Source organism: Salvia splendens, chromosome 6, assembly GCF_004379255.2.
Source record: "Salvia splendens isolate huo1 chromosome 6, SspV2, whole genome shotgun sequence".
Lineage (NCBI taxonomy): Eukaryota > Viridiplantae > Streptophyta > Magnoliopsida > Lamiales > Lamiaceae > Salvia > Salvia splendens.
Genome location: NC_056037.1, coordinates 31400758 through 31415296, shown reverse-complemented (window position 1 = coordinate 31415296; position 14539 = coordinate 31400758). Strand labels below are relative to the sequence as shown.

The 14539-nt window shown below is 38.9% G+C and overlaps 3 protein-coding genes across 4 annotated transcripts; all 3 read left to right on the top strand.

The window, feature by feature from the left end:
- The first annotated feature begins 4418 nt into the window (after window positions 1-4418).
- On the top strand, window positions 4419-8472 carry LOC121809805 (probable pectin methylesterase CGR3). Of its 2 annotated transcripts, none has more exons than XM_042210611.1 (7): window positions 4419-4526; window positions 5244-5379; window positions 5587-5626; window positions 5807-5848; window positions 6532-6906; window positions 7558-7613; window positions 8082-8472. In XM_042210611.1, exons 2-7 carry the CDS (start codon window positions 5260-5262, stop codon window positions 8235-8237), a joined length of 789 nt encoding a protein of 262 aa, XP_042066545.1. In that variant the 5' UTR covers window positions 4419-4526; window positions 5244-5259; the 3' UTR covers window positions 8238-8472. The 2 variants fall into 2 exon arrangements, with proteins under 2 accessions (XP_042066545.1, XP_042066544.1); XM_042210610.1 differs by having other exon boundaries at window positions 4433-4526; window positions 5241-5379.
- Window positions 8473-8909: 437 nt separating this feature from the next.
- Window positions 8910-12250, top strand: LOC121809884 (protein trichome birefringence-like 13). Its single transcript, XM_042210725.1, has 6 exons — window positions 8910-9440; window positions 9769-9946; window positions 10680-10817; window positions 11180-11300; window positions 11583-11717; window positions 11894-12250. Exons 1-6 carry the CDS (start codon window positions 9035-9037, stop codon window positions 12155-12157), a joined length of 1242 nt encoding a protein of 413 aa, XP_042066659.1. The 5' UTR covers window positions 8910-9034; the 3' UTR covers window positions 12158-12250.
- A 1554-nt stretch (window positions 12251-13804) lies between these two features.
- LOC121809110 (pathogenesis-related leaf protein 6-like) lies at window positions 13805-14305 on the top strand. Its single transcript, XM_042209655.1, has one exon. The coding sequence runs from the start codon at window positions 13805-13807 to the stop codon at window positions 14303-14305; it is 501 nt and encodes a 166-aa protein (XP_042065589.1).
- Window positions 14306-14539: the final 234 nt, after the last annotated feature.

Below are 14539 nucleotides of genomic sequence, written 5' to 3'. Positions count from 1 at the left end.
TCCCTTGATGGCTTTCCGAGGTAGATATTCTATTGAATGTTCTCCCAACTCTATGGCCCACTTGGCAATTCTGCCTGATGCTTCTGGCTTAGTCAAAACTTGCCGAAGTGGAAGATCGGTTAAGACGCATACTTTGTGAGCATAGAAATATGGCCGCAGTCTCCTTGCTGCATTTACTAATGCCAGAGCAATTTTTTCCAGAGGTTGATACCTTGTTTCGGGACCTCTTAATGCTCGGCTTGTAAAGTAGATAGGACGCTGTTTTAGGCCTTCTTCTCGTACAAGCACCGCGCTAATGGTTTGATCTGATGCTGCTAAATATAAGAATATCACTTCGGCATCTGTTGGAGCAGAGAGAATAGGAAGTTCGGTTAAATAACTTTTGAGTTCGTCAAAAGCCTTTTTCTGTTCGGCTCCCCACTCAAACTTTGGTGTCTTCTTCAAAACATTGAAGAACGGCATTTGCTTTTCGGCTGCTTGGGAAAGGAATCTATTCAGTGCGGCTAGACATCCAGTTAGCCTTTGCACATCATGTATGGACTTCGGCATTGCCATGTTCTGAACAACTTGAACCTTTAGGGGATTTGCCTTGAGTCCTTCCTTTGAAACCCAACAACCCAGAAATTTTCCCGAATCTACCAAAAAGGTACATTTTTGGGGATTGAGTTTGAGGTTGGCTTTTTTGAGCACGTCGAGAGTGGATTTGAGATTGTTTTCGTACTCCGAAGTGCTTCTGCTTTTAACAACTATGTCGTCAACATATACTTCAACCTCTTTTCCGATCAGGTGCCGAAATAGCTTATCTACCATCCTTTGATATGTGGCTCCGGCATTCTTTAAACCAAATGGCATCTTTTTATAAGCGAAAATACCGAAGTCAGTAATGAAAGCCGTTTTTGAAGCATCATTCTCATCCATTAAAACTTGGTGGTATCCTTTATACAAATCAAGAAAACAGAAAATTTCGAAGCCTATCAGAGCTTCTACTTTTTTATCTATGTTGGGAAGGGGGTAGCAATCTTTAGGACAGTGCTTATTTAGATCCGTAAAATCTATGCACATCCGCCATCCTCCTTCTTTTTTCTTGATCATCACAGGATTGGCCACCCAAGAAGGATATTTTACTTCAAATAATACATCCGCTTTCAGTAATTGGCGGACTTCGTCATGGATGACTTGATTTCTTTCTGCCGCAAAGAGCCTTTGCTTCTGTTTTATAGGCCGGACTGAAGGATCAATATTTAACCGATGTGTAATTACCTCGGGAGACACTCCAGTCATGTCCAACGGAGACCACGCAAAGACATCTTTGTACTCTTTGAGGAGCTGGATGGTCTTTTCCCGGAGTAGAGGTGTTCCCGCGAAACCGATCTTGACCGTTCTGGATGGATCATTTTCGTATAACTGAACTTTCATCGAGTTCGGCTCCGGTGTGACTTCGTTCATTTCGCCTGCCTCTGACTCCGGCTGCTGTGATTGCTATGCTTGATGGTGCCGATCTGATTGTTCGGCACTTTTAAGCGCAATCTGCAAACATTCTTTTGCTCTCTTTTGATCACCTCGGATGACTGCTATCCCTCCTTTAGTGGGGATCTTGATTGTGAGGTGATAAGTAGAGCAAATGGCCCGAACTGTGTTGAGCCAGTCTCTTCCCAGTATAATGTTATACGGGGATCGAGCTTTTACCACAAAAAACTCGATCACCGTACTGGAGCTAGTAGACGCTCTTCCTACCGTAATCGGAAGGCTGATAATACCTTCAGGGCGGGTGTCCTCCTGGGCGAAACTTTTCAGAGGAAGTGGGGCCGGACTGAGCCGAGCTGGATCCACTTCCAGTTTATCAAAACATTCTTTAAAAAGAATGCTAACCTCCTGTATCCACAAACACTCTGTGGATCAGTTTGTTTGCCACTCCAGCTTGAATGACAATAGCATCTTGATGAGGAGAAATGGCCGGGACGGGATCTGCATCTGAAAATGTAATTACTTCCTCCTTCTTCAGCCTTTTATGTGTTGGCTCCTCTCGATTGAAGCCTCTGCGCTCTGATTTTAGAGACGATTTAGTCTTCCCGGCTGGGAGAGCGTCAATAGTCTGGATCACTCCATCATATTGCGGCTCGTCATCGTCTTCGGGATCCTGTTGCCTTTTAGGATCCTGAGGAGCGCAGTTCGCACTTCTCTGTTTCTTATTCTTTTTCGGCGGCTTGCTTTGGTATTTTTTTAACGTCCCTGCTTTCACAAGAACATCAATATCTGCTGCCAAATTTCGGCACTCCTCGGTATCATGACCGTGGTCTTGATGGAAGGAGCAATATTTATCCTGACTTCGGCGCGTGGCCGATTTCGTCATCGGCTTTGGTTTTTCGAACATATCAGAATGCAGTTCGAAAATTTCCGCTCTCGACTTGTTCAATGGTACGAACTGAGCGGGTGGTTTCTCAGGATTGAGACGTGGTCCCAATCTGTCTTGTACCGGTGCCCTTTGAATTCTTTCAAAAGGAGTTCGGCGAGGATGTCCCTGATCGCTATGATCGGGCTTCCTCTTGTCTCCTCTGGAAGAGCTGTCTAAAGACCGTTTTCGACGGTCTGCCTCATCAGCACGAGAAAACTGGTCCGCAATGTCCCACATCTCTTGAGCTGTTTGCGGACTGCATTCAACGAGCTTTCTGTAGAGAGCTCCTGGCAGAATTCCATTTTGGAATGCCGAAATGACAAGTAGATCATTGAGATCATCTACTTGTAGGCATTCCTTGTGGAATCTTGTCATGAAGTCGCTAATCTTTTCATCGCGACCTTGACGTATAGAAAGCAGCTGAGCCGAAGTGATTCGGGTTTCAGCTTTCTGGAAGAACCTCCTATGAAAAGCATCCATTAGATCTCTGTAAGATCTAATGCTGCCTTGAGGGAGGCTATCAAACCACCTTCTTGCGTTCCCGATGAGCAGCTCGGGAAACAGCTTACACATATGAACCTCATTGAGACCTTGGTTTGCCATATTATACTGATAGCGTCCCAGGAAATCATGAGGATCCACTAACCCGTCATAAGTCACTGACGGAGTTCGGTAATTCTGTGGCAACGGAATTCTGGTGATATCATCCGAAAATGGAGTCTTCAGCGCTCCATACATAGCGAATCCGACATCTCTACGGTATGGTGGAGATGGAGTTCTCCTGTGATTTCGGTAACAAGGAGGAGAAGGAACATGTCGGTGGTGAGGATTCTTTCTCCTGGAAGATACGACACTACTGCGGTAGTGACTTTCATGTCTGGAGGGGGAGGGAGAATCCGCCGTTTTCTTCTCCGGCTTCTGGCTCTTTTGCAGGAATGTTAAGAACTCATCCTGCTTCTCAGCCAAGAACAACTTGACAGCCTCATTCAAATCGAGCTGCTGGGGAGGCTCGGTGCGATGACTTTTTGAGTGGTTTGTTCTTTCACCGTGAGAACTGGAGGCAGATTTCTCCCAAGGCTGTTTTCCAGACCTACGGGCTGGACTAGCTTCCTCACATTCATCACGAACGGAAGTATGGGTATTATGTGATCTGGTACGCATTTTTTGGTGGAAGAGGATCAAAAACTCGCTTTTATCACAGTTTTGGTTTTCTGTCGATTCCCACAGACGGCGCCAGTGATGATTTAGCGAATTTTTGATGGGAATAAATGCAAGTAATAAATGAAGATCACAACACTGAAAATTACGTGGTTCGATTTACTGAGGTAAATCTACGTCCACGGGAAGAATAGAGGGCAAATTTGTATTGCTTGATCTAGCTTACAGATTACAATACTGATTTGCTATATGAGATTCAGGATCTAGAGAGCTTAACCTTGGTCTATCTGATCTAAGTTCTATTTATACATTCGAACTAAGATCGTGGTTTGCAGCCCTGGTAGGGGGGTTGATAACTGCTTAATACCACTAAATAGATCGTGGGTGTAATGGAGGTCGTGGAGATCCTGCATGGGTCCACTATCTCCTTGTTCGGTCGAATACTGAGACCGAACTGCTGAACTTTGCCGATCAGCTTTTGCCGATCTGAGAGTTGAGCTCGATAGATCGGCTTTTACCGAGCTATAGGCTGTGACCGAACTCTTTGGTTGTGCCGAACTGATACTCTTTCTTGGGTTTTGGGCTGATGGGCCGTCACTGCTATTGCGCTCGCAATTATTGTTTAGTTGTTTAGTTCGTATCCCATCAATACCCTTTATCAAATCACCCTTTCACTTAGACTAAGTAGAAAGAAATAATAATAGTACTAGTATTAAGAGATCTACTGATTTAGCCATTAAATCAACTGGTACATTAATTAACAAAAAATCGCGGCGCATAACTTCATTGTGGAAAGGAAAAGGAAAAAAAATAAAATAATATTTATTCCAGTACTTAAATAAAAAAAATAAAAAATAGGAGTATAAAGCTACTGTCTAGTAAGAGCGCTATTTTCACTGGGAGCACAAAGCGAATCCGAGCAGATCTAGATCCCACATCCACTTCTCGTGCTCCCTCTTTAGATTTTATATTCCCGGTAGCTTCTTCGCTTCATTTTGTATTAATTTTCTATTTAAATTGATCATTTCTCGTTTATTTTTTATTTAGATTGTATATTTGTTCCAGAGATTCTGCATTTTATATCTGCTGGATGATAAATTCGTTTCTGATGTTTTTCGGTTTTTTGATTGCGTGAAATTGAGCTGTAGAGCACTGCGTTTAGCTGGCAGATTAGGGGTTTCCCGCGTCAATACGGATTTACCCGCCATTTTGATCGACTTGAACTAGCCGACCCTCTGTTGTAGATTAAATTTACTTGGCTTGTGAGTTGGGTTTGTGAGTCTTGTGGAAGATTGTTGTGCTCATATGCAGTTATTTCCTTGATTGTATCAGTTGATATTCGATTTGTGTTAGTTGATCAGCGGATGAAGAGATATGATTTACTTGTATTGAGCTTTTGTGATTGATATAACTTATATACAACTGCAATTTTCGACTCTGAGCTTCTGTATGCTAGCATCAGCTAAGTTTTCAAGATGACCTCTAGGAATATGTATTTCCTAATTGAACTATAATTTGAATAAAGCTGATCGTCTATTGCTGTTTTACTATTGCTTGTCCGTATGCATGCTGATTCGGTCGATAATTTTTGAATCTTTGTGTCTGGAACATCTATCATACTTATTTGCTTCATTTTTAATCGTATCAATGAGTTCGATTTATTTTATAATGCTTTTACTCCAATATCTAGCAGGTTATTACATCTGCAAATGACGTCAAGGAGACCCAATACTTCCCGTCGCTTTACAGATAGTGGTGTTCCCTTTATGGGCGCATTGCATCACAAGTCTCGCCCATCTCCTTTACTATCTATAGGACTCGTTGTGGTGGTAAAAACTGTGACTTTTTTTACTTTTGCATTACCTCATGTGCACCTAAAGATGTATGCACCCTCATGCATACTGCTAACAAGTAAACACATTTTCTTACTGTTCCACTTCTTGTAAGATCTGTCTGGCATTGATTGCGGTGGCTCTAACTGTAACTTTAGATTTCACCATATAAAATTTGTGACTTGCCTTTCTGCATTTTTTCAGGGAGCATTACTCATTGTTGGGTATATGTATCATGGTTCAGGTTAGTTATTGGTCTGTTTGGACTTAAAAACACATCTTATTGATAAATGATCAAATATGCCATGACAGGGCAAGATTTTTAACACGTAATGATTGCTACTGTTGCTTTTGATAATCCTCGAAGAATTTGGTACTAAGTTATTTGTTGGTGTTATTTGACTTTTAAACTGCTTCCTGACAGGTGGCAGGAGTAGTGATATTGCCGCTTTGAATCGACTCGAGGGTAACTGCCAAGCGCACCCCTTCTTTTAGTTCTAAGAAGTTACTTTCTTCTTCCTTCCATTCCTTTTTCCTTTCTTTGCTATAAAGGCAACTCTTTTGTATTTGTTTCAATTTTTTTGTCAAAGCTTAAGGATTAATGTCATATCTTAGTTACCAATGAAGACATCCTCTTAAAAAACACTCTCTTCTTCTCTCTCTTACAAAAAGTAGTCATTCATTGTTGGTACATCAATGGTACTTCCATTTAATTAATATCATTATTCCTTTTCCATTAGAATCCTGATTAAGCAATGCATAAGAAAATTCCAAACTTGTATTGCAATAATTTAGCTGCCATTAATTTTTTTCTCTAGTGCCAAGTTTTGGTAAATATGTTGAAAAGTATACTTTGTTATTACAAATATTGAAATCCGAAAATATACTTTGTCTGGTAAAATACATGAAAAACATAGGGCAGTTTATTCTGAAGGGCTCTGGACTAACTCATGTGAGTTCTACTAGCTATTCTGCATTTAGTCTACTAAGTAATGTTATTGATGTGATCTGAATTCTATAGAATTACCATTACTTTTTAACTGCTCAAACAATTCTTGGAACACTACTTAATCTTTGTCAGAGTTATTTCATGAATAGACAAATCACCTCTGATATGATGATTGCGCTTGGGTTTATTTGTTCCTGCAGGTGGGGTTTCCTGTACTCTAGAACTTCAAAGATTGATACCTATCCTTAAGAAATCATACGGTGACAGCATGCGGAAGGTACTGCATGTAGGCCCAGAAACATGCTCAATAGTCTCTCAAATATTAAAAGAAGATGATACTGAAGCTTGGGGTGTAGAGCCATATGAATTAGATGATGTTGATGCCAACTGCAGGAGCCTTGTGAGCAAGGGCGTTGTACGTGTTGCTGATATCAAGTTTCCCCTTCCATACAAGCCCAAGTCATTTTCTCTTGTTGTTGTGTCAGATGCATTGGATTACTTGTCACCAAAATATCTTAATAAAACTGTTCCAGATTTAGCGCGAGTGGCATCTGATGGCTTAGTTTTATTATCTGGTAATTTCTCAGAAATCTTGGTTTCGACTTCCTTTGATGAGTCTTGTCTGTGTGATCATATTTTCGTCTCTTTGATCTTAATTGACCAAGTCTTAAGCATTTTGTAAGTGGACATGTTTGAGCAGTTTTCTGATTGATATAGTTTTGCATCTAGTAGCAGGAACTGTGTTTTGTACCAAAGTGTAATGCCTATCTGGTTTGTAGCATGGCATCTTGTGTGTGCTTACAGTGATCAAGTGATGCAGTGCTCCTTCCAGAATGATTCCTGCTTCCCAGTGATAAAACATTCATATTATGCAGATAGAGAAAACATGAAGGATACCATTTTCATTTTCTTAGTTTTGTGCACAATAAAAGATCTTAAGTATTCTGTGGTACCTATCTAAGCTTATAATTAACAAATTTTGTCACTCTTTATCCAAGTATTCTTGTCACAGCTCTTTTAACCGAATGATACAGGACTAGTGAGTCCTAACCATACTTGTAGTTTCTGCTGTTACATGGTAAACCCCATGTGTACCATACGGATATATTTTTTTTTTATCGTGTCTGCAAGTTTAGGCTCTTTTAGTAAAATAAGATAATGGCATGACTGCCTGCTGTGCCAATGTTACTTCACAAACCGAGTTTACCAATTTTATGTGACTGTAGGTTATCCAGGTCATCAAAGAGCCAAAGTGGCTGAGCTGTCCAAGTTCGGACGCCCTGTAAGTATATCTTATCTCTTTTACATGCAATTCTTAACCTGGAAATTTAACATTCGAACTCGCTCTCTCACTCACCCACCTTCCCACGCACATAAACCATGTCATCGCATGCTTATAGAATGATAATGGTGGAGCACACCTCAATTTAGTGGGGTCAGAGGCTTGTGCCTGAGTGCATCTCCTAATTCTTAATACACAAGCACTTAATCTACTGTTAGTTCAGCCCCCAAAATTTCAACAACATCCGATAAACATATCCCTTCATTGTATTCAAAAAAATGTCCCAAATTACCGTTTTTTCATCAGTAGTCCCCAACTTTCAACGTTTTCCATAAAATGTCCTGCTATATAAAATTCGGTGATGGAAAGCTGGTTCATCTTTGCTGGTTTTCTCTTTTGTGTTTGTTTGTTTTAAAAAACAATATAAATGAGTCCTTGAATCTGCTAGTGGGCGTGTTTGTTCTGCAGGCCAAATTCCGGAGCTCATCATGGTGGATTAGGTTTTTCATCCAAACCAGCTTATTAGAAGAGAATGAAGCTGCGAACAAGAAATTCGAACAGGCGATAAAGAAGCAATCTTACAGGCCTGCCTGCCAAGTTTTTCACCTTAAACCCTTGCAGTAATGGAACCATCTAGCATGCATGCTTCTTAGTTCTTACACTGTTAAGTTATTGTGTGTTGTTAATCTGTTATAGTAGTATACGTACACGAGACATTGATCTATTCTTGAATTCAAAATTTTGTTCATCTTAATTCAGTGTCATACAAAATTGTAGTACCCTGTTGTGTAGGTGAACTTGTAGCTCAAATGTAGCTTCTCCTCTTCACTTGAGAAATAAATCAATTAATGTTCTCTAATGTTTCGGTAGCTGCTTATTTTAATTTAATTACACGCATCATTTTTCCTCTACATATTTGAACAAACTAAAATCCGATCAAAGCTCAGCCATCAGCAGCGCGCCTGATTTGGCTTGTCCTATCACTTGGAACCCAATGTGAGACACGTTGTGGCTTGCCATTTTGGTGAAGTGGCTCGTGGGCGTAGGTGCGAGTATCTTGTGTGACCGACCATTCTTTTAACTATATAAATAAATAAATGGAGTAGTATTTATTTTCAATTTATACACAAAACACTTTCTTACCTTATGGAGTAGTTAAATACTCTATTATTTTCATATGTAATTTTCTATTATTAGAATTAGAAATAATGTAAAATATATGTATTCAGAAACAAGTTTAAGAGTTGTGAGCAAAAACTATAATCGGAACAACTCCTACATTTATAAATTCTTAGTCGAATACAGTAGTAAGTCAAATTTTGCGTGTCGGTCGTGATTTATCTAAGATCCAATAGCGAGAGTAGCGCCCGCGGTGTGCTAATGTGCGCCCGGCGTAGCGGTCGCGCTAGATAGCATTGGCCATGGCCACTAGAGCACCGCATCACGGCTCCAAGAAACCCGCTCTTTCCAATTCTTCACTCGCACCCCGCGCCCTTATCACTCTCCTCTGCGCCGTCACTCTCTACTTCTTCTTCTCTCTCTTCCGGAAGGATGCTCCGCCGCCGTCGTTTTTCTACCCACTGGTGCCTGCCACGGCAAACGGTACCTGCAACTACTCGGACGGACGCTGGATCTATGATCCATCAATCAGATCTCCGCCGCGCTATGACCACACGTGCAAGGAGATATTCGAAGGATGGAATTGCATCGCAGGTAACAAATCGAACGCACTCGATATTATCAAGTGGCGGTGGAAACCCCACGGCTGCGATCTGCCGCCGTTTGATCCACGGAGGTTCCTTGAGCAATTTCGAGACACCAGCATTGGTGAGTGCACCTCTGCATTAAGTTAGTTCGAAGTGTTATGTATTTTCAGTTTATTTTTTCTTTCGATCATCGTCTTGGTATGCATTTGGAGACTCTAAATTAGAGATTTTTCATGAGAGAATTAGCAGAGTAGTGAAAAAGTTTTAAATTTTGAATTTAACTTTGATACTTAGTTATAATACAAACTCTAGTAAAGGAGGTCATTCTATTGGAGCAATAGTAGTTAACTATGGTGCCACTGTAAACTTTCAACTCCATAGTGTTACTCATTTTATGTTAAATAAATGTTAGTGCTGGTTGTAGACCTTATGGATCTTTAACAGTGCAGGATTTGTTGGGGACTCCTTGAATAGGAACATGTTTGTTTCTCTTTTTTGTGCTTTGAGAAAAGTTTCTGCTGGGGTGAAAAAGTGGCGTCCTGCAGGAGCTGATCGCGGTTTTACTTTCCTTAAGTACAACCTAACTATTGCATATCATCGAACGAATCTTCTGGCTCGTTATGGTAGGTAAGCTATGTACAACAGCTTGAGTCATGACCTCCCCCCCCCTATTGATGTAGTTACATTGTACATTGTGTTGCTTTTCTTTCCTCATCTCCCCATTGAAAACAGACACTTACACACAGTGTTGATGCTGTGCTTGAGAAGACATGCTATGTTTGGAGCTCATTATGTTGATAAAGATATATAGGTGCATTGAAATCTTGATATTGTGTTTGGAGTTCACTCATTTATCGCTTGAACAAGTTGTATCAGATAGGGTTTCTTTGGGAACTAAAAAAATTGACCTTTAGTGAAGATTATTGAGCGTTCATACACAAACTGAAAATTATTGGGTTATAACTGGGTGATGAATTTTACTAACCTGCCGATTGTTTGAATTCTCTTTCCTTTTACCTTCTCGTTTTAAGTTCAAACTAATAAAATATCATGCATATAGATAGGTCCATTCCAGAGTTGCCACTTGCCCTGCTGAATATTTATTGCAAGTATTCTTGAGTTGTTTTTTGTTGAATTGAAGAACGTGTGATTCCTGTGATGATGAAGTATGAAAGAGTCTTGCTCTTGCATCCTCTTACATTCTGTATATGAGTATGGGTTAATAACCTAATACGTAGTACTATAATTTTTGCTACATGCTTACAATATAATCATGACACAGAGATAGCAATTTCACTACATTGTATGGTTGTACCTTTTGAGTTTTGACATTGTAGTTCTTTGTTTGTGTTCTTTCTAGGTGGTCAGGTGGTACCAGTGGTATACTGGAGTCATTTGGTTATAAGGATGGGTATAGAATTGATGTTGATATACCAGATGGGACTTGGGTTGCTGCTCCACATTTCCACGACATACTCATTTTCAATACGGGACACTGGTAATTCAGTGTTTAATGTGTTTTATTTGAGTAGACAGATCATTGTTAGTGCTGTATTTGAAGGCTTTGTGGTCTTATAACTAGGACCTATTACTGATATTGCATGAGAACCTCTCCCTTAGCTGAAAGCCTGAAGCCCTTGCCTGCCATGTGAAGTAGTGATTAGAAACTGCTAGACATTACTAATTTAATACTACATATATCTTTTGCTGAGTTACTGATATATACTCCATATCTTTATATATAAATGTTTGCAGTGATTTCCTTTTAAAATTTAGCATCATACTTTTGTTTTCTTTACACTGCATAAGATATTAGTATAATTTATAGGTTTTAATTTAACTTTTTGGTTGATACTCTAGGTGGTGGGCTCCTTCAAAGTTTGATCCATTGAAAACACCTATGCTCTTCTTTGAGAAGGGTGTACCTGTGACTCCTCCACTTCCACCAGATGCTGGGCTTGATATGGTGTTACGATACATGGTCTATGCTTCTCTTTTTCAGATGCTTGCCTTTGAATTTAATCCCCAACTAAACTATACTATTAAATCTGTTCTTTGAAGAAATGAATCCATTTTCTTTGAAGCTCAAGTTGTTCCATTTTACCCAATTCATTGGTTGCTCAAGCCTCAAAGTTTTCTTTGTTATGAAAAGAAAATAATGTTTTAATGTTATTTGTTGATAGTTCATTATTGTTTTTCCTCTTTAGGCTGTTGCTTCATTTATTCTTATTAGAAGATTAATGCTAGCAATGTCTTTATATAGGTATCTTTTGTGGAAAAGAATGCACGGAAAAATGCTGTTCTATTCTTTCGAACACAATCACCAAGGCATTTTGAAGGAGGCGATTGGGACCAAGGTGGCTCATGTCCTCGCTTACAGCCGTTAGCACCAAAAGAGGTAAGCTTTTCCTTCTGGTGTTTTGTGTGTCAGGTGCTGTTTGCACAATTCATATTGAGTTTATATGTATGCTTGTAATATAGAGCAACGGGATGTACCCAAATCTTAGGTTTTGAGTTACATACCACACTGTACTGGCATATCCAAACAAGAACTTCGCATTATATTGTCTCCAGGTTGAACAACTTTTCTCTATTGAGAGCAACGGAACAAATGTGGAAACACGACTTGTGAATGGTCATCTATACAAAGCGCTTAATGGTTCGAAATTCCGAATATTAGACATAACCCGGATGAGTGAGTTCCGAGCTGATGCCCATCCATCTGCGGCCGGTGGGAAAAGACATGACGATTGCATGCACTGGTGCTTACCAGGAGTTACCGATACATGGAATGACTTGTTCATAGCACATTTAAGCTGCATTAAAGGTAGGCACTGATCAATTCGAAATGCATTCGATACAATCCTATTTATTTAACATTGTAGGAGTAGTTTTTTTATGAAATTTGGTTCGACCGTTGCTGTGACTTAATTACAACAAGTTTCTGAGCATCTTTCCTTTAAATTATGGAATCATTAGCCAATGTTTTGAAATCTGGCCGGACCAATGTTGCGACCGCAAATCGATGTCTTGTCTGGTCCGGTTCTACCTATAAAATTGCTAGACTATCGCGCCGTTTAAACCGGTGGAATTAGCCGGTTCTGCCGGAAATCGTGAACTAACTTTTTCATATTTTTTTGTAAAAATCTTAAATTGTGTACTTGGTGGGGTTTGATCCCTATTAGGTAATAAGCACATTTACCTTTGTGAAATAATATGAACTTTTAACTATACTTATTTATTGAATATTACTATCTCTGTCCATAAAAAATAGACTAATTTAAACATTTTTGGTCGTCCACCAAAATTACATTAATTTATAAATATAGAAAATTTTAAACATTTAAATACTAGCTAGATAATGAATTAGTTGCTAATTTTTTGGTCGTCCACCAAAATACTATCTCTTTTCTTAGTACTTTTTTTCCCTTCTCTCTTATTTTATTAATTGCACATTAAAAATCCCTGTCATACATAACCATGTCTATTTTTGGTGGACCAAATACTCCTACTAATACTTTACACTAACTAATACTCCTACTATTTGTATTAAAGTGGGTCACTTGAGCGTGGCATTATTAATATGACTTTCATTAAATGAATTAGTATCATTAAATGCTCGTTTAAATTATTTAACTAATTAACCTAGATTAGTATGCCCTATATTTTGCAACAAATTAATTAGACTGGCCAAATTAGTTGGACTAGCTACCTACATTAACATATTTAGAACGACCAATTTTGTACGCGACGACCAATTTTTTTCTGAACGTAAATACATTAACTTTCAGTTTGGTCAAAATTTGCTGTAACAAAATTGAAATTAATATCTTAGAACGACATTTTTTCAATTTTTACCCGATTTCAATTTTGCCACATCATAATTAATTTAGAGATAATTTAGTTCATGAGGAATTTTAGATGAATTTAACCTTCGTATATTTACATTTAAAAAAACTGTCTAAGAAAAAAAGTACGTACGCCAAAAGTTTGTGAATTTCATATATTCTAGCTCTTAGTTTTATCTTCATTTACACGCGAAAAAAGGAAACTGTATTTTCAGGGACTTAATATGCATTCCGACAATACACCATTTCATCATGTGATTTTAGCACAATATATATCATACTCTTAAATTTGGGTTAAGTCAATATGCTAATCTTATTAATTCAAAGTTTCAAACTAATGCTATATGTACAAATTTTCAAGTAAGCTAAAGCGGCCATACTTTAAGAGCAATTAACGATAAACAACTCTTGCTTTAAAAAATTATAAATGAGCATGAAACCTCATTGCCTTATAGTAGCGCAGCAATTGCAAAAGGTATTTGATACATATGCACAAATAAAACTAGTCATGGTCAATCATTTAATTTACACGTTTGAAGATATATAACTAAGACCGAAAATTGGTAAGTCTAATTTCTATGGTACTCCTATAAATATCCTCCCACTCTTATACAAATATAGATTTGCGTAACCAATAATGAAAATGAAAAAGAACAATAAGTTTCCACTTGCCAATATTTTGTTCAATTTTCTCATAACCATGGTACCATATTCATGTCTAGGGCAAAACTCTCGACAAGACTACATCAACGTTCACAACGTTGCCCGAGCCCAGGTAGGAGTCGGGCCCATACTGTGGAACGAAAAAGTGGCAAATTTTGCCCGTAACTATGCCAGGCAAAGGGTCGGGGACTGCAACCTTATCCACTCTACTAATAGGCCATACGGTGAGAATCTTGCCAAGGGAGGCGAAGATTTCACCGGTAGTGCGGCCGTGGATTTGTGGGTCAAGGAACGACCCAACTATATGCATACCTCCAGCTCTTGTGTTGGTGGGCAGTGTCTCCATTATACACAGGTGGTTTGGCGCAACTCGACACATGTCGGTTGCGCTATAGTTCGATGCAACGATGATTGGTGGTTCATCTCTTGCAACTATGATCCTCCAGGGAACTATATTGGCCTACGTCCTTATTAAATAAATTTGTGGAGTAGGTTTTTCTTGCTTTGTTTTATTTATAACACTGATTTCTAGTTGAGCTCATGACATTTTATTGCTTAATTTGTGTGCTGAAATAAGGTTTGTGTAATTGTGTAATGTGTACCTTATAAAATTAGGACATATATCTAGCTTTTAGCATGTTTAGCATTAGAAGATGTTTTTTTAGGGTAATGGAAATAAACGAGGCATTTAACGTATATTGTGTGATTT